The sequence below is a fragment of the Amblyomma mixtum genome, chromosome 3 (assembly GCF_055824585.1).
Source record: "Amblyomma mixtum isolate Tamu chromosome 3, ASM5582458v1, whole genome shotgun sequence".
Lineage (NCBI taxonomy): Eukaryota > Metazoa > Arthropoda > Arachnida > Ixodida > Ixodidae > Amblyomma > Amblyomma mixtum.
In genome coordinates, this window is record NC_143014.1 from 186,039,667 (window position 1) to 186,063,468 (window position 23,802).

A 23,802-nucleotide genomic window follows, 5' to 3' on the forward strand; every position below is an offset into this window, starting at 1 on the left:
CTTGGGAAATGGGTCTTTGACCCCACCTTGAGCAATACGAAAATACCTTGTGTCATGGCGCTCTTTGGCTGCAGATGCCCTTGCACCATAAAAATTCATTAGCATCATCAAGATTCCATTGTGGACAAAGTGGCAGGTATAAGTAAAAGGAGGGAACATTCCCATACTTGACCCCTCTTGAAATTGTGGAACAGTGTTCGAAGCATGGTTCATAACGCGAGCAAGGCGTGCTCCATGGTAGGATGGTTGGTTAGCTCGTTGGAAAGCCTAAGCGACAGTCTGGCCTCTGTCGGGGCACCGTGGCCAAGCGTTTGAAGAACATATTAAATACATGTGTAATTATTGTAGACTAATAAAATAGGTACAGTAAGAAATTCCCGTTGCGGTGGCTTAGGGGCAATGGCATTGGGCTGCGAAGTCAGAGGATGTGGGATTGAATCTCCGCCGTGGCGGCCGCATTCGTTCTTTCAGTGGGGTTCGCCGCACATTTGAGGATGGCTCATAGACGCTGTCAGCCACTGTCTTTAAATAGGTCTTTGCCAGTATTTTAGGGCGTTAGTCGCCCATTTTTCTTAATCAGCCTTGGAAACATCGGACCCCTCCTCGCGGTTGCATGCAACTGCATATGCTGCCTTTGCCGAGCTGTGAAGCTCTAAATTCTCTGCTCCGGCGGCAAACCCCGATCGCTTTTCTGAAGGCGCTTGCTGACTCACGAAACGGTGGCTGTCCCTCTGGAGGACGCAGACTGATGTGCAGGGACAGGGGCAAGGGGGACGATCGTCCCCCCACCTATTTTCCAGAGGGGGCAGCCCCCCCCCCCCCCCCCCCCCCCCCTTTCAGTCTCCAACTGCTTGCACTTAGATCAGGTTACCCAGAATTGCAAAGCTTCATTTCTAGGACTCTTTTAATGTAAAGCACAGTGGGGCTGAGCTAGTTGGCTTCATAGCCAGTTTTTTTTCCTCCATGATTATAAAGCATTTCGTTTGAGTTACCAAAACCAACTTGTCTCAACAGAAGTCTTCTCTCTGGCCCCTGTCCATAAGCATGATTAGCAGAGTTTAAACGAACTGTGCACAAACTTTTTTAATCCAGTCAACGACTCCTTGTGCGTACATCTATAAAGCTGTCCATTTCAGTTCGTTTTATGTGCATTAGGCCCATGTGCTGTGCGATGTCAATGCACGTTAAAGAACCCCAGGTGGTTGAAATTTCCGGAGCCCTTCACTACGGCGGCTGTCATAGCCTGAGTTGCTTTGGGACGTTAAACCCCAATAAACCAAACTTAACTGTAAGAAAGAGAGTTGGGGTTTGATGCCCCAGCAGCTAGCGCCGACGAAGAAGAAAGACGAAGCTCACGTAGTTCGGGTTTTGTGCTCCAGAACTCTGGTCTGTTGAGCAGCTCCGCTCGAAGGAAGATTGTGTCCGTCCACATTAATTGTGCGAGTCACTTCATTACATAATAAATATACCTTTGAGCAGTGCAAAATAAAAAAAATACTCTAAATAAACATGGAATAACATGCTTTAAGTTTTGCTCCCCCTGCCCCCACACACATGCACAAAGGCAAGTTCTGGAGTCCCTGCTGATGTGGACCTAGTCGTGCGCAACCCCGAACCAGCAAGGCTGCACTTTGTAAACGAAACTGAGAGGGCGCTGAGGGCGCAGCCGTCTACTATTCGTCAGTCCAGATGGCCGGAGCGTGTGACCAATAGTAGCTATCGCTTTAATGAAATGCCTTTGCTGGATCATTCTGTTTCCATAACTACAAGGCAGAACGCCCTAGCAGACTGCGTCTTGTGTATGCAGTCAATGTGTACAGTCACTGACTATATCACTTGTACCTGACTTGCATACTGAATTCACCGCATAGTGACTTCAAAATACTCAGTCGAAAGCCGGTATGAAGCGCCTGGCCAAAACTGTCGCAGCGTTGCTATTGGTCTAATAACATTTTAGACATTCAGTATATGTGAAAGTTTCAGGAAGCTTTACAGTCGAGCACAGATATTTCAAATTATTGTATATAACGAACTCGGATTATTCACTTGAAAACCCCGTGTAAGTGTATAGGAAAGACGCACGGTATATCGAACTACTATTTCGTGGATCATTCCAATATTGAATGGCTCGCCGCACCCGTTCAAGTGGCGCTTCTAACGGCGCTCTTCAATCATTTTTCGGGCATGGAGACGGGTCAGCGGTGCGGCCTTGGGCATTGGCCACGCTAGTGAAATTGCGTAACGTGGTGATCGTGGATTGGGCTTGAGGATGGCCTTTTGTCGCTTATACTAGGGTGCCTCAATGCGCCCGCTGCCTCGGCACATGCATCTAGGCACCCTAGCTTGTACTTGATTTCCGTGCCAAGTCGTCGTCATACGGTGTCACCTCGCATGTCTAGAAGTTCGCACAATCACTTTAGTTTCACACTGATCTACAGTGACTGATTAGCTCCCAATTCATCAGCACTTCCTCAAGCCGTCAGATTATGGAATGACCTACCAGACAACAACATCGCTTCCCTGTCTCATCCAGGTTTATTCCATCACTAAACTCATCACATATTTTACTGACTTCGTCGCATTGCATACCTGCATTCACTTTTTCTCCTTTTTTGAAGTGCCATTTTGATGCTGTTTAGTACTTACGTTTTCCTTTTATGTTTTGCCTGTCTTTTTTATGGGTGAACCGTTATACGGAAACCACCTCGAGCCGTAGCGTGGATGAGGCCCGTCCAAGGTCACCTATTAAAGTGGCCAGAATATAGAATGATGGAGGGGCGGCGGTAGGAGAAAGAAGGGAAGAAGTAGGGGAGAAAAGGTAAGGACGCTGTTGCTGACAAAGATTGAAAGAAGGGGGGATACGCTGGCCAGGACAGAAAGAAGGAGAGAGAAACAAAAAGCGCCCAAAAGGAAATGAACGGCCACTGTTGCGGAGAGAGAAAGGAAAGATCTGAGTAAAACTAATGGGCTAGCTGTGAAAACTTTCATGGGCGCAATGCGCCCGCCGCTCGCTCTCGGTGCTGCGATATGTCTCCCGCAGAGCGGCTGCAGCTCGGAAGCAAAGCTATGTAAGAGGGAGATGGACCAAGATTCCCTCTACGGGCACCTGTAGAAACAAAGTAAGCCGAAAAAAGCAGCATGCGGATGGCGTAGCAGCTGTCCTTTTATTACCCGTTTATTAACCCTCTCAAGAGAAAGGCCGAAACTGAATGGGCGAAGTTGAGGGTACGATAGAACATGTGACGGGACTGATTGTCGACTTTTAGCCGCACTGTAGAGACCTTTGCAACAAGGGCTCCCTGGGCGCTGCCATACTGTTCACTGGACTGTCGTGAGCACCTCGCACTAGCACGGTGGAAACAGCGACGGAACCGGTTTCCGACAGTCCAGAGAGGAGATGTTTCGACAACTCCCTCGCCCGATGCAAAGCTCTATATATTTAGCATTGCTTTATGAATATAATTAAGTTGTCAGTTCAGCGTAGCGTGTGTGTGTCTCGCCCTTCTGTCCGTGTCCGTGTTTCAAGTACTGATTTGTATAAATGCATAACCAACTAGCCCAACAAGCCTCTTTGAAAGAGAGAAGGAGCCCGGACGAGCGGAGCTTTGAATAAAAAATTTGGACTTAAGCACCGCCTTCAAGGGTATAGCGCCACAGCTTTAATGTGTCCCGTCAACGGTTACTCGCACCGCTGACCGAAGCTACGGCCTTGTAGAGCATCCGCCTCGCATTCGGGAGTTGCTGGGTTCGATCCCCAGTGCCACCGGGTACCAAGGGCGTCCGCAGAACTTTTTCCAGGGGGGTGCACCCGATGGCCGGTTATGAGGGAGGCGGCAGCTGTGTAGTTGTTTTCTACTAGTGCACAAATAATATCCGTAATTCCAAGGGGGGGCAACCACCCCCCCTTGCCCCCCCTTCCGGACGCCCATGCCGGGTACCCATCGGTTTTCTAATGAGTACAAGATTTCCACCGGCCTGGTGCTCGGCATTTCTGGGGTGAACTTCCCGGGAAAAGGGACTGCGACCAAACCGTTGCGTTGACGGACCAATGATTCGTTACGCCGTCAAGCAACCCCAAATCCGCCTCGTGCGGTAGAAGCCCACTTGTGGCCTTCTTTTAAACCAAAACGATGGTCTTGTGGTAGAGCATCCGTCTCGCATTTCGGAGGGGCTGGGTTCGATCCCCAGAGCCGGCGGGTACCCACCGGTTTTCTAATGGGTACAAGATTTTCCCCGGCCTGGGGCTAGGCTTTTATGAGGTGAACTGCTTGGGAACACCGATGCGCCTTAATTCATAGGTCACGGCGGCGGCATACCCATGTGCACCACCCTTCGAGCACTGTTTCTGACCGAGCATAACTTCGCGGGAAGATCTGGCGCTCTTGCAGGGCTAAAAGATGTCTTAACATTTGTAGATAAATCACGTACTGAAATTGAAGGGCTTTTTCAGTCGCGATTTCTGGAATTCATTATTGTTTTTTAAGGCGCAAAAAAAGGACAAAACACGAGATATGCGATAAGGCGAAGCGCGTCGTCTTGTCGTGTACCTCGTGTTTTGTCTCTTTTTATTTGCGCTTTAAAAATCGAGAATGAGCGATAACAAACTTGCCCAACAGCAAGTTCTCTTATGATTTCTGAAATGTTTTCTGGCTACGATCCAAGTCGGAATGGTTTTCTGCGCGGCACTCCAAGAACGCAGCGGCAAAGACCCCTCAAAGCAGGGCCTCCAGCCTATGTTGTCGACCAATTGTCATGACGTCGCGGTTAATCCCATTTCACGAATACACCTGCCATGTCACCTGCCATGTCACACTAGGGGATTAGCCACGACGTCATGAGAACAGGTCGATGGCATTGTGTGGTCGGCCTCCTTCGAGACGCATTCGCTCAAATAATGCGCTCGAGATTTTATTCTGCTATCATTAGTGCTCAGTGGAAGTGAGATACTTTACGGAATGTCGGGAAGGTGCAACGTATGCAAGCACTTGCCTCATCAGTCTGCTTCGTGCGCTTTCTGCGATTGCCCCCTCCTTGCATCTCAGATTTAATTTGATTTGAAATATTGCACAGGACATATATCCCTGAAAAAATGCAAGGACGACTATGCGTATTTATACGCAATGAGGAAAAAGACGGAACTGTATGAACTGTCTTCTTCCTTTTTCTTTGGCGGCCAGAACATACCCAATCATGACTCAAGCAAAGGCAGAGCGAAACTTTGAAAAGCTTTTAATCTTTCACAACAACAACACTCAGTATGCTTCACACACAAGATTATCTTGCATGAATGCGTTTTGGTTTGGCAAAAGGGAAGAGAGAAACATTAATGCGAACATATTTCATACACGGCCATGAGCGTTTCATGCATGTGGAGAATGTAAGAGCGTCCTTGTAGTATGCGCTGGAATATTGAGCAAGCGAACACGTATTCGAAGTGGCTACGAAACATGAAGGACAATTCAAATATGCATTCTGCTGCACATAATGTTGCTTCTATAGTGAACTCGCATGAATGAATACCGACCTTTTGAGACAACCGAGGTATATTGCGAATAAAGAAGAAATGCAGGCAAAACAATAATTACCTGGGGAGATGTGCTTGTAAAGCCAGAAAAGTACCTGTTAAATGGAGCTCAGTGCTTGTGTCGTTCTCGTATCAGAAAAGAATAAGGAAATGATCGCACCATAGAAAAATAAGACATATGGCGGGTTATAAATAGGCTCTCCGCTGGTTTCGCGCGTGTGTAAATTCACCGTATATACCTCTCTCCTTACGCATGCCTTCAAATATTACGTCCGCTTCTCTTCACTTTATTTCGCTTAAAAAACGAGACCCTGCTTTTTAAACACCTTAAAAATGTCCGACAGGCTTGGGAAATAGCGACGGACAATGCACAATATACACCGAAGTTGACGATGCGACAAGGCGCGGCGTGTTAGCGTCATGGCGGTTTTCGCGTCGTGAGAGATCGTAGTGCTCTGCAGCATGCAGTATAATCGAGGCAGCTGCTCTCCACGACGACGTTTGAAAATGCGGGGCAGAACGGCTTCTATAGACGTACACGCGGGCACGCAAACACACACAATGGGGAACCACGCACACTGAGCACACGCCGTTCACCTGGCATGGTGGCTCATGCATGCGTAACGAGCCCTTTCCAACAAATATTCGCGGGCAGCGAGTGGTTATGTTATACACTTGGTCTCGAGCTCTGCGTCAATACTGATTCGCAACGTCTGCGTTGCGTTACCTTCTTTTGAGCCGTGAACTGCCGAAGAATAGTCCGCGCATGGAACGTCCGCACTGCGCCCACATCAGGCGTCGGTTCGCCAACGCGGCTGCTGAAACACTTGCGTCCTCTGGTTCACATATACATTTGGCGGTACCGCACAGCCTTTGAAGGCCATTGTTTAACACATCAGACACATACACACGTACTGTGGCGTATATAGTTGCCTTATTATCCAGTACTCAACACCACGTGCAGGCATTCGAGCTTCACATGTGGACGACTCGGTCTATTTGATGCAAGGGATGAGGCAGGTCTGCCGGCTCGCTCACGGGGAATATCCACGATACTTCGTCCCTGCGCCACCAAACTTTCTCGCTGTGCCGAAGACGGCCGCTACGACTAACCATGTGGACACAGTCATCAAAGCACGTCTTGTCCCATCTCGCAAACGGTGCACGCTGCAATTATGCCACAGCAGAACCACTGCAGCTCCATGGTAGCGCAGCGTATTGCCCCTCGGAAGCTCCGTCATCGGAACGATGAGGTACGCCCAATATCTTCGTGCTATTCCGCAAGCTAAGCGCACCATTTAGAGGGTAAGCCAAAGAGCAAACTGTACGAATGGGGGTGGGAAAGCAGTTGCAAAAAGGTGCACACTTTTCTCTCTTACCGTGGGCCGCCATAAGCAAACTACACTAAAACAATTAATATGCATTGATTACTTCAATAAGCCATTGAGCTTCGCTTATCATATGGGAACCAAATTTTTTTGCTATTATTTTTAGCTTTCGGGTGGTCTGAGAAAGGCTAGGTTTGACACACACTCACTTCTTACCCTAGCCCATTATCATCCCTCCTTCTCCACTCCTGCCTGCACCCTATGCCCAGAACCTTTCGCCTATTCCCTCCACATCCTCTCCCTCTTCTCCTGGAACCTCCCCCGCGGGGCCTTGAGAACCTCAAGACCTGTGAGGACTGGGAGACCCTGCTGCGCTCGAAGGACCCGGCCGTGCAGACCACCGGCCGGGCTGCCAGCGCTATGGACCTTAGGAACAAATACTTGAGTGCAGTGCGGTCGTGCGGGAACCCATGGGCGTGTCTCGAATTTCTTTCAGATAATAAAGTTTTTCTCTCTCGAAACGTCTACCTCGTTTAGAACACGGTAATTACCGGAATCCGTCAGTGCGGCCTTTAGTTATATGCCTGAATGCTCATCAGTGTTATTAGGCAGGCGTTGAACATAGAGTTGAGTTTCCGCACTTTCTTAACATCTTTAGACCCTGGACATGGAGTCACATAGCATACAACATTTGTACAGATATCTGCGGCCACAGTAGGTGCAGATGGGGAGAGCTAAAGAGTTAACCAGGCTGAAGTCCCCAGTGAAATGTGATGCCTTATAAACTTTGCAACTTAAGCCCCACTCCAAGATCTGACGCACGTAAATCTTCCCTGCCTGCCTCTCTTTTCCGAAAAAAATTATCTCCGTTGCTATACCAGTGACCACGGTGAGTGCAGTTACGAGGTAGCGCAGTAGATAAAAAGCATCGTTTCGTAGCTGTTCTGGACATCCTTCCGCTTATCACTGGTCATGCGCAAAACTTGCTGGCACCGCTGGACCATTATGATGGGGCAGGATGCCGTGTGCTCGGCAGTATGTATGGTCTAACCAAGATGAACAGAACTGAAATTTTTTGGATTACATCAGGGGAGACCTGCTTGTCATTTTTCACACGACAACGGAGAAGACACCTCCTATTTCCACCGTCGTCGCCTGCGGCGCTTGAGAGAGTACGCGGCACATTTCATCGACATGATCCGGCCGAGATATCAATAAACACCCCTGCCCATCTCCTGTTTCTTTTTTTCCCTCACGCCCTTACACCACGCACAGCCTTTGTGAAAAGTTTGCAGCCCAAGAGATTTTTGCTTTTGGAACATATTGCCCGCTCGTTCTCCATTGCCAGCGTCCCAGATCTCTTGAAGGTGAAATACACTGTCGTCCTCACTGCTCCAGAAATTAAGACTTCCGCAAATGCTACAAGAGCGCCCACCAGGAGCCAAACCCTTGGGCTGTAAATTTTTGACAAAGGCTGCAGATACTTACGTGGTTAAACACTGATCGCCCACTGCGATTATTTGGCACAATTCTACATATAGCTTTGAAGAGCACTTCTGAATCAAGTGAGCTTCGCGAGTGCTCTGTATCACATCGCCATTGAAATCAGACGCTAAAGTGACCTGTTCGAAATTCTCCTTTCCCACGGCCGCGAGAACAGTACAAGATGCGGTCTGGCGCCCTGTTGACCGAATGACGCGTGGTTTCGGCGATACCCGGTGCCCGTCGGCTGCGACTTCCTTGAGGAGGGCTGCACGCGCATTGCGTTCTCCACAGCTCCGAGCAAAATGGTCGAACTGGACCCCGTGGGAAGCCCGTGGTCACCGGAGCTGCCGCATAGTGACCGCGCTTGAGAGGGGCCCTCTAGACCCTGGAGTCCTCGTAGCGACGGGGCTTCCCGTTGGACTGGGCGGCGTCCCTGGCGCCGCTGAAGCGGAAGCTGGACCCGGGCGCGGCGCGCACGCTGACGTACGTGGTGTACGTGTTGCAGCGGCGCAGCGCGGCCACCTCGGCTGCCGACTCCTTGCGCAGCGGGCGCCGGTGGCGCAGGCGCGCGAGCCAGCAGAGCCGCGAGCGCTGGAACAGCTGGCAGAAGCCGTCGCGGAACTTTGCGTTCATCCAGCAGTAGATGAGGGGGTTGTAAGATGTGTGGCTCATGGCCAGCCAGTGGCTGAGGAAGTAGACGTAACGGATGTGCTCGTAGTTGTTGATGCGCGGGTCCAGGTCCGACAGCAGGATGTAGGTGTTGAACGGCAGCCAGCTCAGCATGAACACCGTCACCACCGTGATCATCATCTTGATCATCTGCGCAGACACGAAAGACACGCGACGGACAGTTCGACTGTCAACTCCGCACGGTAGGGAAAAGAAAGCGGGTGACGCGTGTTGACCGAACTTTTCACTCTTCATGGCATCAGCGATAACGCTCATCACAGTTCGCTAGACAATGTGTTTATGTTATTAATTAATTTATTATTTACGCGTTCTGCACTAGCTCAACCAAAATGCGCAGCTTCGCGTTGCAAAAACAACATACAATGAGCTTACGTAACAATTCGTATCATGCGCATGTAATCCCTCGAAACGGTGGGAATTGACGAAAAGAGTATCTAGCGAGGCTCGTTAACCTGCCAGCTACTTGCAATTTCGCTAGAAGGGCACGCTCAAATAGTAAACTGTGAAAGACGACGATGCAAGACCTGTGTCGCTAAAGGTAATTTACAAGACGAAGGAGGAAAACACAATTAAAATGCTGTTTACAAGACGTCTGAGTAGCAGCTTGAGGAAAGGGAGAAAACTTAAAGGCATCGTCGTGAAATATGAAATATATGAGGTGCCTAGAGTGATTAGTCCCTGTGTTTCTAGAGTTTGACGGGAGTAAATGCTAACACATGCAATATTGACGTACTCCAACACGGAACGCTTGAGTGTTGTGTACATGAGCAGTTTGGCAAACGAGTGGGCAAACCTTAGGGCACATTTGAGTGCGCAAGGCGCAGGAGGTGCCTTAGCAGCAATATAATCCACTAATTGTTTGTTGCTACACTGTCCATAATGGGTAATGCAACGAAGGGGAATAGTCAGAGATAGTTGCAGCGCATACCACAAGTCCTCTGAAGCATTTATGGTCGTTGATGTTCATTAATAAATATTAATAGTAATAACAGTAATAGCAGTAGTAATAGTAATAGTAAAGGGCCTTTCAAGCAGGAAAACAAGACTTCTAAACTTGGAATGAACTTTGTGAGGAGGGAAATATATCTGTAAATAAAGGTTTTATCCTATATGGCGTAGCTTTGAATATATTTAATGATTTTGAAGCTTGTAATTAAAACGTGAAGGAAACGATGCCATGGTAGACACTGTCCAATTTAGGCCGAATGCCGAGCTGGCGAGCGGTATTCCCGTACATGACTGTAATCATTTATTAACCCAGAATTACTTGCTTTAGTCAAGGTTGTGGCATAAAATTAAGGGAAAATAACACGAAGTAATGCACATTTCTGAAGCACCGTCACTACAGCTTAAATAGTGCCTGAATAATGAGTGCACAGCTTCAGTGAAGGGAATACTTTCCGTTAGAAAACTTAACTATATTTGCAATGTAGCTTTTGCAGAAGCAGGTAAATCTGATTAATATTAATTTACCTTTGTTCATTTATGGCACTGCAGTGCGAACACTGGCCTCGGGAGAAATTTGAAGAAAAAGGGTGTTTTGTGGGGAATACACACGATTAAGATAGCAACATCATTTTTGTAGTATACCTGTTCAAGGCTAGCTTCATGGAACTCGTCTTTCGAGAAAGCTAGATTGTTAGGTATGTTGCACATATTTGGTCATCCTGTACTTTGTGTTGTGTGCGGCCCAAAAGTAGCAAGAACCTCAGAACTACTCGAGTGGCCTGTGGGAAACTACTAGCAGTCATGGACGCTTTGAGAATTAGTTGCTTTTTTACTCGAAGTTACTCGATAGGTGCGCGATCTGGCTAATTTTTCAGCCGCAGCCTTTCACACTTCAAAAGACAGAAAACTTTTTTCGAGCTTCTCAACTGCTGCGGTAAAGTATCAGCCGCCATTTGTCTCCCACTTTGGCACAAAGAAGAACTAACATAAAGAGTCGCCTTGCGTGCGAGGCCATGCGCACTGAAAATTTACGCGTGCTGCGACGTTACCCTCGGTTTGATCGCGCTGAAACACTAAGTCCCTTGACGGGTTGCTCGGTTGCCGACGGCGCAATATGTGTGGTTTCTTAACAAAGCACAAAGATTTACGTAGAAGCTGTTCACCCGCTTTAATGATGGCTGGGGTTTTAAATGCGACGAGCGTGAGACACTACTTTCGACTGAAACCGTTATTGCGCAGAAGTTATAATGCTTCACCATATCAGACCTCCTTTTTTTTCTCACTTTTCTGGATGCAGAACTAGTTCATAGTGAATAGGCCGAGCACTATCTTGTGTAGTGATGCATAACCTGTGCAAAGAGAAACGAATGTTGAAGCTTTTGAATCGACCGCAGCTTGAAGTATTACAGCTTCCACTGTATGGTGAAGCAATCGCTAATGAATTATGCTGCGCTTCTGTCCCTCTGCGCTTGTACAGCCTCTCGGCAAGACACAACGTAAACTGCATAGCGCATAAGAAAATGGGAACTCTGTCTAGTGCGCGCGGACTGAAAGGGAGGAACCACCGAGGCAGGCCGTATACATTGGATGCGCAATGCGCGTAGTTATCGTCATGTCAGGCTGTCTTTCGGTAACTACCGACTTCGATTCCGGTGCTTTGTACTAGACTTGTTTTTCCAAGCTGGAAGCAAAAAAGAAGAAATTGTACAGGGGGCGAATCAAGTTTGGAGCGTGTGACGGACCTGAGGGTGAGCGTTTTATCAGTCAGTGCTTAACATTCAGCCAGCGATCTGTGTATTGGCCTTTTAACCGTGATCTGGACAGAAGCGTGTACACAAGTTTATTCAATGGGTGTTTTCAAGCTTTCACCAGCCGCGAAGCCCTGTGTGAAAGCACCGACAGCGGCTTCTTTTCGGGAATGCGACGAACGCGAGGGCATGCTGTCGACACGAATATGAGCTTGCATCATCATGCTGTGTGAAAAAAAGCCGTCAACCATGCGCATGTGATGCTAATAAATCATTTTAAAAAGTTCCATTCCATTTTCAGCAATCCTTAATTCCTTTGGTAATCATAAAAGTATGAAAAGAACACAAGTGTATACACACACGCCCGCAGAAGTACAGTTAGCAAGCATACTTGAAACGATGAGAGAGCGCAATAAACTATAAAAGCTTTTCTGTCGACAGCATTCGTACGATAAAACTGAGCGGATGCGACGAAGCGAACTAAGGGCGTGTACTGCGTTGGAAATGTGGCAGAAATGCAACATATGCGGGGAAAACGAAACGTGAATGTGTTGTGCGCGCCCGTACGAGGGCAAAAACGGGTAGAAAATGGGCTTTATGAATAGAAGCGTTCATAAAGAAGTGAGAGTAACACGACAAAAAAAAGTGATACAGTGATGCAAAAAAAAAAAAAAAAGCCCGAAGTCAGAATAGTAGCTAATTTTACCACTGCGTCTGCTCGAACGCAAAACAGCATGCGTATGCGAGCTGCAATGAATAGCGTTGACTATAGAGACAGCAATAAAAAAAAAAGAAACCCGTGCCGGGCAAAAATGAGAAAAAAAAAAGGAGCAAAAAGTGGGGCAAGGAAGATGAAGCATCGCCGTGAATCCCCAAAAAAGGCGGCAGTTCCAGCGAAAGAAAATGATTTCCGAGGAACGTAGAAATCCGTAGCGTCTCCGTTGCATTTTTTTCGACTCTACTGGAAAGAAAGAAGGGAATGAAAGAAAGAGCGTAAAGATTTGCTGCAAACAAACCGCCGCGCGTCTACGATGAAACGTCCGAAGGCAGTCGACCATGCTGCGGCCTACGGCAACTACGAAGAACAAGCATGCGTGCAGTCAGTGTCTACGTCGTGCAGCGTGCAGACACACACACGGATCGAGCGACTTACGCGAATTGCCAAGAGAGTGGCCTCAGGCGACCGTCTACTGCAGTCACGTGTATATTGAGTAAACGACACAAAAGTGGCCGCGCTTATGTCGTGGATTCCACGACGAGGGACTGCAGCCACTGCATTCCTAAGCTCTGTTTGCATTTCAAAACCGTTCATGTGATAGGCATAACTTGCGAGCCGGAAAAGAAGAGAGAGCCGGAGCTTTTCGCATGCTTTCCAGCTGTGGCGCAGCGCTGCTTTGTGGCCTTAATGGTGCGCGGTGGTTGGCGCAACTTGCCAAGCTTACCTTGTGCGAAACCCTGATCCGCATTCCGGTCCTCATAGTGGATCACCCAAGGTCCGAAACGCCACGTCAGAGTTCGCTGGAGGAAACAATTAACGGCGCTGCGTTTCATAGATCAGCACTCGGCCCGTCGTGCGCGCAATGAATACCTCCAGGCCCAACAGAATGGCCCCACGTTACTCGTCAGTGCTTCCTGAACCTTGCGCCTCAGTTGTGCGACCGAAACAATGTGGTTCCTCCTCCTCATTTGTGTGACGCGACCTCTTTCTACAGGTGACCACCTCCTTTCCTACAAACTTGCCTGCAGCGTTTGTGCGATCTAGAACACCACAGAAAGTTGGCTCTCTGGGGACGCGCTTCTACTTTAAAATAAAATACAGCCATGACTTTTCGGCGTTAGGGGAAAACAACGATGTGAAAAAGGGTACAGCGGGTAACCGAACTGAAGCACCCTGCCCCAACTATTCCCACAGTAATGAATTTGTAGCCACGCTGAAAGAAGCCCAGAGAGTCACAGTAACAGTCACGCGAACAGTCGAAGAGCGCTGTCATTTGAGACCGCGGCCTGTGGAGGCGAGGGGTGAAACTGATCCCTGAGAGGGCATTAGGTAAGCTCCCTCCTGAGTTGCTTCCAATCTGTCAACAAACTCGCGCATTTCCCGTCGCTAATGCCGGCCAGCCTGTGCCGCTTGAGGTAGACATATGTAAGAGCCGCTCTAGCATTTCAGACAAGATTCATTCTAGTATGGCGCCGAAATATAGCAGAATAAAATCCCATCACCAGGTTTCAATTAATTGGTTAATTAGAGCGTAAACGAGATTTATTTCTTTGTCCACTGACGACCACGGCTTCGTTGATACTATTTCTCTCGTTTTTATAATCGCTAAAAGCGTTCCCGGAAAACCTGTACATGCACAGCGTTAAACGTACGTCAAAACCATGCGGTTTTTCAATATGAACGTGGTCTGCTCCAACGAACCACTACGGGCAGCATCGCAGTTCCGTGGCGAATGGCGTTGCTGTTTGGTGTGGAAATAGCATTATGCGTAAATTTGAATTGATCTTCGTTTAGCTTTAATTAGTAATTAAGTATACTGCACTCATTTACGCACCGCGTGGCCAGAGCACTTGTCTTTCTTTCGGCACTCTCAACAAACTCTGCCTAGAGACCACGCGACAGACAGGCACGACAGTGCGCGCGCCCGAGCATTAATATTTGTGCCATGGACGCTGTCACTCTAACAAACTGCTACAGTAGCCGTCGAAAGCCGGTGTACTTCGCCTCTACGCACGTTTCAATGCAATGCAAAGTTGTGACCTTTCAGCCGGTGGCACTTCTTCACACCAGTGAAGCGAGCATCATCATCTGACCTCTGTACCTGGCTAGAATGGTTTAAGAAGGCAGGCCGATACGGAACGCCGGCTTTAGAATCGCACGCACCCGCTAGCTTCACGAGCTCTCAGCATGGTTAGCGCGAGCTGGACATTGTACTGAACGGACCCTGAGAGGCGCGTACATTCAGCTGGGGCGTACTCAAGCAGCGTGGATTTTTCGTTTTCTTTTTCTTCTCCATTTTCTACATCCAACTGCCTTTTAACTGCGCCCAATAAATGTGAAGAGCGCCGGCGGGTAGCAGCCTGCGACTGGAGAATTGCTCTGGTGTGTGTGTGCCTCATGAAGCTGAGCTCAGCGTTGCCGACTCGACATCTCTCTCTCGTAGTGATACATTGCCGAAGCGAAATTTACGACTTCTTTCGGGGCACACGAATTTCCCTGGCGTTCTCCGGCTGCGCGCCAACCTAGGCCAGACGGGGGAGTGCAGTACCTGCAATGGGACACAGAGACAGGCAGCGCGGCGCACTCGGAGCCCGGCTGGGCGCTCAGTCAGATGGCGTTGCTGTGGCCCGCGGCGCCCTTCTTGACGTTGCAGGTGGACACGAAGCACGAGGAGCGCCGGCGCGAGGCCGGCAGGCATCGGAAGAGCGCCTGGAGGCCCGCCCGGAACTTTGCGTTCATCCAGAAGTAGATGAGCGGGTTGTAGCAGGCGTGGCTCATGGCCAGCCAGTGGCAGACGAACCACATGTAGCCGATGCCGCTCAGGTTGTAGATGGACGGGTACTGCTCCGACACGACGATGAACAGGTTCAGTGGGAGCCAGCAGAGGAGGAATGCGGCCACGCAAGCGATCATCATCTTGACCATCTGCGCACCAGGGAGCGTGCATCACACATTCGCACCATGCACCTCGTACTGGAGGCTGTATGCAAGGTGACGAATGCACGTTCATTAGCCGCTCATTTCCTTGATTTATTTAGCCACCTTTATTACAGAACTTCACGACACGCGCTTTCGTTTCACTTGTGTAGCGATTGCCCGCCAATGTCTGAAGGCCTGAAGCAGTGGTCACAGACGCTAAGAAACCAAGAACTCACAGAAAATTAGAAAAGCCGGCGTGGTGTCAACGCCACAGAAAGCGTGAAATGACGGCAAGGGTCGCTATTAGACTACTTGACATTGTAATGCAGCATGAGTAAGGTAGAGCTCAGAGCACAAGGTTTCGCGCCATTCACATGGATTATTCGTGCGCTTTGCCCAGGAACGTGCAACAAAATGAGGGAGTTTGTAACGTGTAACGTGTCAGTAAAAATGAAAAAAAAAACAACCTGAAACCGTGTGGCCATAGTTTTCGGGCTGCCTAAACCGAAAGTCAGCAACAACAGAGCGCAATCTTCACGAAACTCCTTTATTAAGGCTAATGTACTACTGAGTCGTTATTGTAAGATCGCCTGTGGTGTACGAATGTGAGTATGGGAAACGACCTTCCAGAAGAATGCGCCCATATTTCGAGCTGCCAAGAACAGGGCAACGATACAGTGTAGCGCGGATGCCACACCAGGCATAGCAGTTTCTAATGCAACCACAGTCCTTACTGGACTCTAATGAAACTATTCCCCGAGGTTGCTAACCACGAGCACCTGTTCAATGATCTGGATGTAGTTATACTCAACGATTGACTTCACGTGTGAAAGAAGTCTTCAGTTTTCTAGTTTTACGGTAAGACAGCCTGTCCAGCTTGCACTACCTGACCGAGGGAGTGATGTCGCGTACAAGAGCGCGGCAGTCTTAGCTGCTGCAAACGTTAGAACAGCTCCAAGCTATAGGAATATCAATACGACTAGAGCTGGACACTACCCATACGAGGTCACTTACTAACACAGAAAAGAGATAGGGACCCATACTGAAACCTTGTAACACAAGCGACGTCGCACTGGATGGGCGAGTCTTCTGTCCGTAGCAAGTGCTTTGCCAAGTAGCGAGAACATCACGAATTTTAGGGAGCACCGCGCCAGCTTGTATTTTGTCTCGCTAAAACGTGGCAACGCTTTGCAAGTCTTAGCCAGCGCTGGCAAAATGGGGGCGCATCCTCAAAGGTGTCCGTTTCCGCAAGAACAGCTGCACTTTGCCGGCGTTTGGTGTGCTGCGACACCACGGACATGAGCACACATGGGTTCAGCCTATTCGCTTCCTGGACCGAGCGCAGCTGTACTGTAACCGGGAAATACGAGATTCTACATGATGGTGGAGCCGACGTCGTGTTTTGACCCTCCGAACCCCTCGACGGAAGAAACACGGAGCTTTGGTCCCGGCTTCTCGTAGGAGGCTCCTTTTGGCTGAGCCTGGACGAGTTGGCCTCGACTTGTCTGCACATGTCTCTTTTCGACACGCACGCGCGCGCGCACGCGCACGCGCACGCGCACACACACGCGCACACACACACACGCGCACGCGCGCGCACGCGCGCGCACACACGCGCACACGCGCGCACACGCGCACACGCACACACACGCGCGCGCGCACACACACGCGCGCGCGCACACGCACACACACGCGCGCGCACACACACACACACACACACACACACACACACACACACACACACACACACACACACACACACACACACACACACACACACACACACACACACACACACACACACACACACACACACACACACACACACACACACACACACACACACACACACACACACACACACACACACACACACACACACACACACACACACACACACACACACACACACACACACACACACACACACACACACACACACACACACACACACACACACACACACACACACACACACACACACACACACACACACACACACACACACACACACACACACACACACACACACACACACACACACACACACACACACACACACACACACACACACACACACACACACACACACACACACACACACACACACACACACACACACACACACACACACACACACACACACACACACACACACACACACACACACACACACACACACACACACACACACACACACACACACACACACACACACACACACACACACACACACACACACACACACACACACACACACACACACACACACACACACACACACACACACACACACACACACACACACACACACACACACACACACACACACACACACACACACACACACACACACACACACACACACACACACACACACACACACACACACACACACACACACACACACACACACACACACACACACACACACACACACACACACACACACACACACACACACACACACACACACACACACACACACACACACACACACACACACACACACACACACACACACACACACACACACACACACACACACACACACACACACACACACACACACACACACACACACACACACACGCACGCGCGCACGCGCGCACGCACGCACGCACGCGCACGCACGCACGCACACGCACGCACGCGCACACACGCGCACACGCACACACGCGCACGCACACGCACGCACGCGCACACGCCCGCGCACGCGCACGCACACCGCTGCTAAGTCGCGCACACCGCTGGTGTTCGACTTAGCGAGCACGCTGTTCATCATTTAGCAAACGTTTAGCAGGCGGCAGCTCCATCGATGGTCCAGAAACGGCCAACGCTGCAGTAGGTACGGATGCTTTCTTCTCTCGAACATATACTATACTGCGATCTTCGGCCTGACCTCGAAGCCGCTAGCCTTCGCCGCCTCACTTCTCCCGTATGGCTGGATTTTGTTGCTGCAGACGGCTTATCTCAGTAGAACGACAGACTGGGCGAGTTGGTAATCCATAACGAGCCTTTTTCAACAGAGCTTGATAGCGGGACAATCCTGAAGAAAAGACAGAGTCACGGCAGAAGACACGACAGGAGAGACACGGCGCTGAACTTACAAGTAGATTTTATTTGAAGTAAGCAAGTCAATTTATGCACACATAAGGCGAGCGCACATGCGCGCAGTCACACATAGCTGTACAATTAAAAAATAAAAATAAAGATATCAAGCCACTCAAACGCACATGTTCTGCCCGCCAAACGCGCTACCCTTTGTGAAGCATGGTCATTACTCTTGAAGATAAAACTAAAGATGGTTTGCTAATATATCCATTAGATTTCCTGATAATATGGAAGGCCTCGGCAACCTCTCTGGTGGTATGATCACCATGAAAAAAGAATTCAGTATCATCAACGAATAGTACACAATGGCACGTGAAGCAACGTTTAGCCAGATTTGTGGCGAGCACGCTGGCGAGCATGCCGAATCACGGCAGCTGAATGTGGCTGATCCAACGGTTCCGCGTCTGCCATGGCCAAGAAGCTGCATGCTCCACTTGACCTACGCTTTGAGCCGCAAAGATAACGAAGCGGCCACGGACGCGCGAGGAGCGCTCGTGCTCATGAGGCTGCCGTGCATGCTGCCGAGGGATCGGTCACGTGACCACTACCCCTGCACGCACCTCGCTGGTAAAAGATGCCGGTAGGAGAGGAAGCAATCACTGATTCAGCAAATTCTTGCACTAGCATCCTCCTGCGAAGTTTAGCCGCGGTAATAAATGAGCAGGTTGGTAAGAAAGTATTGATAGGGCCGGAGATGCCTTCGCCAAGGTTTCTGCAACTTAATTTAAATGTCGCGTCGCAGTGTCCTTGTCTTCTTTTTTACTCCCATAACTTTGACAGCTAGATGCACAGAAGACGAATATGGACATTGACTCATGAGGCCAATATGTGCAGCGCCGATATGGTCTTTTTGGAAGGCGCGAAGGATGACGTGTCCTTAGAGCTTACTGACGACGACGTGGACAAAGCGATGAGTTCACTGGCCAATCACCTGCCGTTGGTATGTGTCATTTTAAATCAGGCAACACTAACTGCTACTGGCAGCGGTAAAAATGACGAAGACGATGACGGGAATCACGATCATGATAGTTCCCAGATGAAGCCGCCTTAGAGTGAACGACGCGATAAAATGCTCTTAAAACCGTGCGTTAACGATATTGGCGTGCTAAACAGTGTTTCCCTCAGGATGCGCCGGCCTGTAATCGCAGAGAATAAAGCACTTCCTCCGCTGAGCCAGCAGCCGCGTATCTTGCCCACAGCGTGAAACATAAGATTGACTAGGGCATTGCTTCGTTGTTCTTATTTTTCTGGCCCTGGCTTTTTTTCACAGAAAAGACTCGATCATGATCAGGAAGCAAGAACTTCATTTATTGAGTAAACTTCCTCCGTTTGCAGCGAGCGCACAACAAGCAAGGCAGAAGTAGTGATGGCGACGAACATGAGGACGCTGATCATGACGCACAAAGCGACAGCGAAGAACAGCTGCTTCAGCATGTCAACCGTCCAGACTGCAGTCAGCGGCCACGACTGCAGAGTACGCAGCTTGCAATGCGGAGGAAAGCACTCGAGTTCTTTGCAAGGCACACAAAAGGAAAGGAGAAGGGAAACACGCACTGAGCTTTTTTTTTCAGTCTCGAGTCGTCTACTGCGCGCTGACGAGTCCGGGTCTGTACGGGAAGCGACCAGGACAGCACTCGGAAAGCAGGCTCCGGGAAACCGGACACGGGCGGCAGTCCTGGCTCGTTCTCCCGTCTGCCTGGCGATCCACAGGCCAGGGTGGACAAGAAGGCCTGGGTCGCCGGGCGGTCCAGAGCCGCCTCACGGGCAGCGGTACGGTTTGTCGTAGAGAGACTTCCTCAGGTGAATGCTGACGATGAGGCAGGCGCCCAGCAGAATGCTCATCAGGGCTCCGAATAAGACCTTGGAGAAAACGCTGGACTCGCGCGTCTTGCTGACGGGAGGGTCGACGGTCTGCGGGACTCGGGTCGGGGAGGCATTGCCGCAGCCGCAGCACACAGGGGCGCGCTTCCTTGGCTCCCGCGACGCGGAACGCCTGCGGTGGGAGGGCATGGTTCTCGTAGGCTAGCTTGCCGGCTGTTCCTCCAGGTGCTGAAGAAGGTGCAGACGCGAACGACCGGTCGTCGTGACTGAGCCCGGCCGATGGAATCCTAGCGCGAGCCACGACTCTCGATCTTCGTCTTTCTCGAAACAAGCGGCTCGCGGCCGAGAAGAGGAGAAAGAATCGTTTGAATGGGGTGTATGCGCCAACCATCTCGGTCAGGGAACTGACAAAAATGAGGCATCAGCAGTAAAAGTTGACGCCATTGCAGCAGACAGACAAATCAAACAAACCGGGCTGTGTATACGTATATACCAACAGTTCAGTGTGAGAGCAGACAAAAGAAGAAGAGGAATTAGGCTTTTACAGTTCTTTTTTTCTTCTTTTTCCACACTAGCTGACGTGTTCACATGTTCTTGGTTGGTTTTTGTGCTGATGACAGGGGCGTTATTAAGGGGAGACAGCCCTATCTTTCAAACTAAAAGCGCATTAGTTCCTTTATTTTTTTTTCCTTCTGGGCGTAGAAGGTGCCATTTTCGCAGTTGCATTTTTGTTAACTTCACATGTGCTGTTCCGTAATTCAGCAAACACGAACCCCGCTTGTTAAGGACGGGCAGCTTCTTCAGGATTGATTCCTTGGCTTGCGACAGCATAAAGGCGAACTGCGAATTATACCTGGTGGATAATGCCGCGCAAAACCTGCGTCTAATCGCACATTTGCATGCGACGCTTTATGCACATTCTTCATCAAATGTTCTAGTTATCGAGGGGCTAACGCTGAATGTTCACTAGGCGTTCGTTGTTGCTCGCTAGACCGTGTAGTTGTTCACTGAATGCTCACTAGGCGGCCGCGGTGGCTCAGTGGTTAAGGCGCTCGTCTACTGAGACGGAGTACCGGGGTTCGAACCCGACCGTGGCGGCCGCGTTTCTATGGAGGCGGAACGCAAAAGGCACCCTTGTGCTGTGCGATTTCAGTGCTCGTTAAAAATCCCTAGGTGGTCTTAATTATTCCGGAGACCTCCACTACGGCGCCTCTCTCTCTCTCTCTTTCTTCTTTCACTCTTACCTTCCCCTCTTTCCTTACGGCGCGGTTCAGGTGTCCACCGAGATATGTGAGAAAGATACTGCGCCATTTCCTTTCCTGAAAAATCAATTTACCCATTTTATCCGCTGACGTGGAAGTTGTTTATGAACGCAATTTTTCGCATTTCGTACGATTGCACCATAACAATCAATATACCCGCAGATCCCCCTCGGGCGCTTGCAGTTTTTATGCTAATATCAAAAACGCACCCCATTAGTTTTCTATATAGCAGACTTGACTAGTCGGAGCGAGCGCGGTACCAACTTTAAAAGCAAGAGTTTGCTACACATAGGGAGATTAGACCATTCGCATCAGTATGTTCATAACAGCATGTTACAATATTCCACACTTGCGTCCCAATTAAGAGCTATGTACAAAGAAGTTGTACTTTTATCCGAAAAGACCAGTGTTTGGATTTGTAGCAGACGTCCCACTGATATCCTCGGCTTTTTGGGGAATGAAGGGCTGCCACACATGCTTTAACCATAGCGGATGAAGGCTGGGTGAAGACCTGAAGTGATGTCACGCGAGTGGCATCAACGCCAACTCTCAACGCAGCGTTCGCAATGTCGATCTCGGTCGCATTCTAGGTCAGTACCACAGTCGCTCACTTCTGCCATCTGTGCATAGGGAGCCCCTATCTACTCACCGATTCTTTCAGTCACTCCATTGCTCACTTCTCTCGGTCATTTGTTTATTAATGCATTGCAATTAAGCCCCATTGTGCGAACACGCCTGTGTCGGCGTATGTAAGGTTGTGTGCGCGGAAGAGCAACCTGCCACTTGCAATGTTTGACAGGTGGCAAAATGGAGAGATGAAATCCCCTCTCTACTTGTAAGGAAGAGGAAGGAGGCCGGAAGGTGGTTGCCACAGGAAGAATTAACCCCCAGCCCTCGAAAAAAAAATAATGAAAGAAATGACTATGTCCAATCGATAATGACTAATAATGACTAAAAATGGCAGCAAAGATGAAAATGGCAAGGAATGACTCAGCAAAAATCGAAATACCTAAGAATGACCAAGAAAAATTGGTAGGAGAAATGAAAGGATGGCTAAGAAGAAGAATGAAGAAGTGATAGGTAGCCCGTGTATAGTGGCTGTCGAGAGCAGAGTGCCGGATGTTCAAGAGCTCTCTTCTTCCCCTTATTCTACTGATGCCGTTGTTGATGCTTCTGCCGATGACGGTGCCGGAAAAACGACAAACAGCATTCCGACAAATAGACAAAGTCCGCCCAGGAAGTTCCGTGCCACACAAATCACTACACTGCGCACAAAGGCTTCCCATACTAACGTACTGTAAACGCGTAATCCAATTAAGCGCCCCTTGATTTTTTTGTTTACTCTGCCAGTCGACCACTTACACAACGATTCACTGGCGCCTCGGCCATTCAGTGTCTTCTACCCATTTAATAGACGGGTAGCTGCTGCGAAGGGCAGGGCAATGAACCTAATCCGCGCTTCATGGTCAGATTAATTTTTGTAAGGGTCTTAATTTTAAATTCGCAACGTGTCCGCATGAACGCGTTATTTTAAACATTTTATTTTTTAACTCTTTTTACACGCTCCTGCTACCACCTTTAACTCGCTAAGCGTCCTCGCTAAAGTACCGTATAAAATGTAGCATGTCGGCGATTTTTACATGCAGGCAAAGATCTTTTTTTTTCCATTAAAGAGCCTCTCCACCCCACTTAACTGATCGGTCGTTCAGATACGGTTACGTGCATAGTCACTCAGCTACACATGTCACGTAAGCGCTTACAACTACACCCATCCCAGAGTAAAAGGACCAAAAATATAGGCACCTCCTGCATTCAGCTCACTTTCCAAAAAGGTCACACTGAGTGCTGGAGACAATGAAAAAGCATCACTTGCAGGCAAACACGCGCTCGTTCACGTGCCGGCGCACATTGGGTTGCTACACCGCGAACTCTCCACCACTGAGCTCGACAGCAAAAAGTGCTGACGTTGGGAAACACCAACTTCAACGTTAATAACAGCGAGCCAACCCTCCCTTCAGTGACAGTATACTAAAACCCACGCGATGCCCTGTGACGCACGTCTTCAGGGAAATTCTTACCTCTCCTTGCAGCAGACAACGCCACAAAAAGGCCGCTTTCTTTTGCGCTGGTGAACTTCAGAGAGGGGCACCTTTCCTAGCTTCGGGGGATATATAATGAGGGACGTGCCACGCTTCAGGGTATAGCTCCGGCAGTTTAATCAAATCTAAGTGCGCCAATGTACCGA

The 23,802-nt window shown here is 49.4% G+C and overlaps 1 protein-coding gene across 1 annotated transcript in view; it reads right to left on the reverse strand.

Moving 5' to 3' along the window:
• Window positions 1–8,585: 8,585 nt before the first annotated feature.
• The window catches only part of LOC149352996 (RYamide receptor-like), a 64,043-nt gene continuing 48,826 nt past the window's right edge, over window positions 8,586–23,802 (reverse strand). The window contains exon 2 of the mRNA XM_089582204.1: window positions 8,586–9,156. Coding sequence (XP_089438330.1) covers window positions 8,716–9,156 — 441 coding nt within the window. The 3' untranslated portion in view covers window positions 8,586–8,715. The remainder of the gene's footprint in view (window positions 9,157–23,802) is intronic.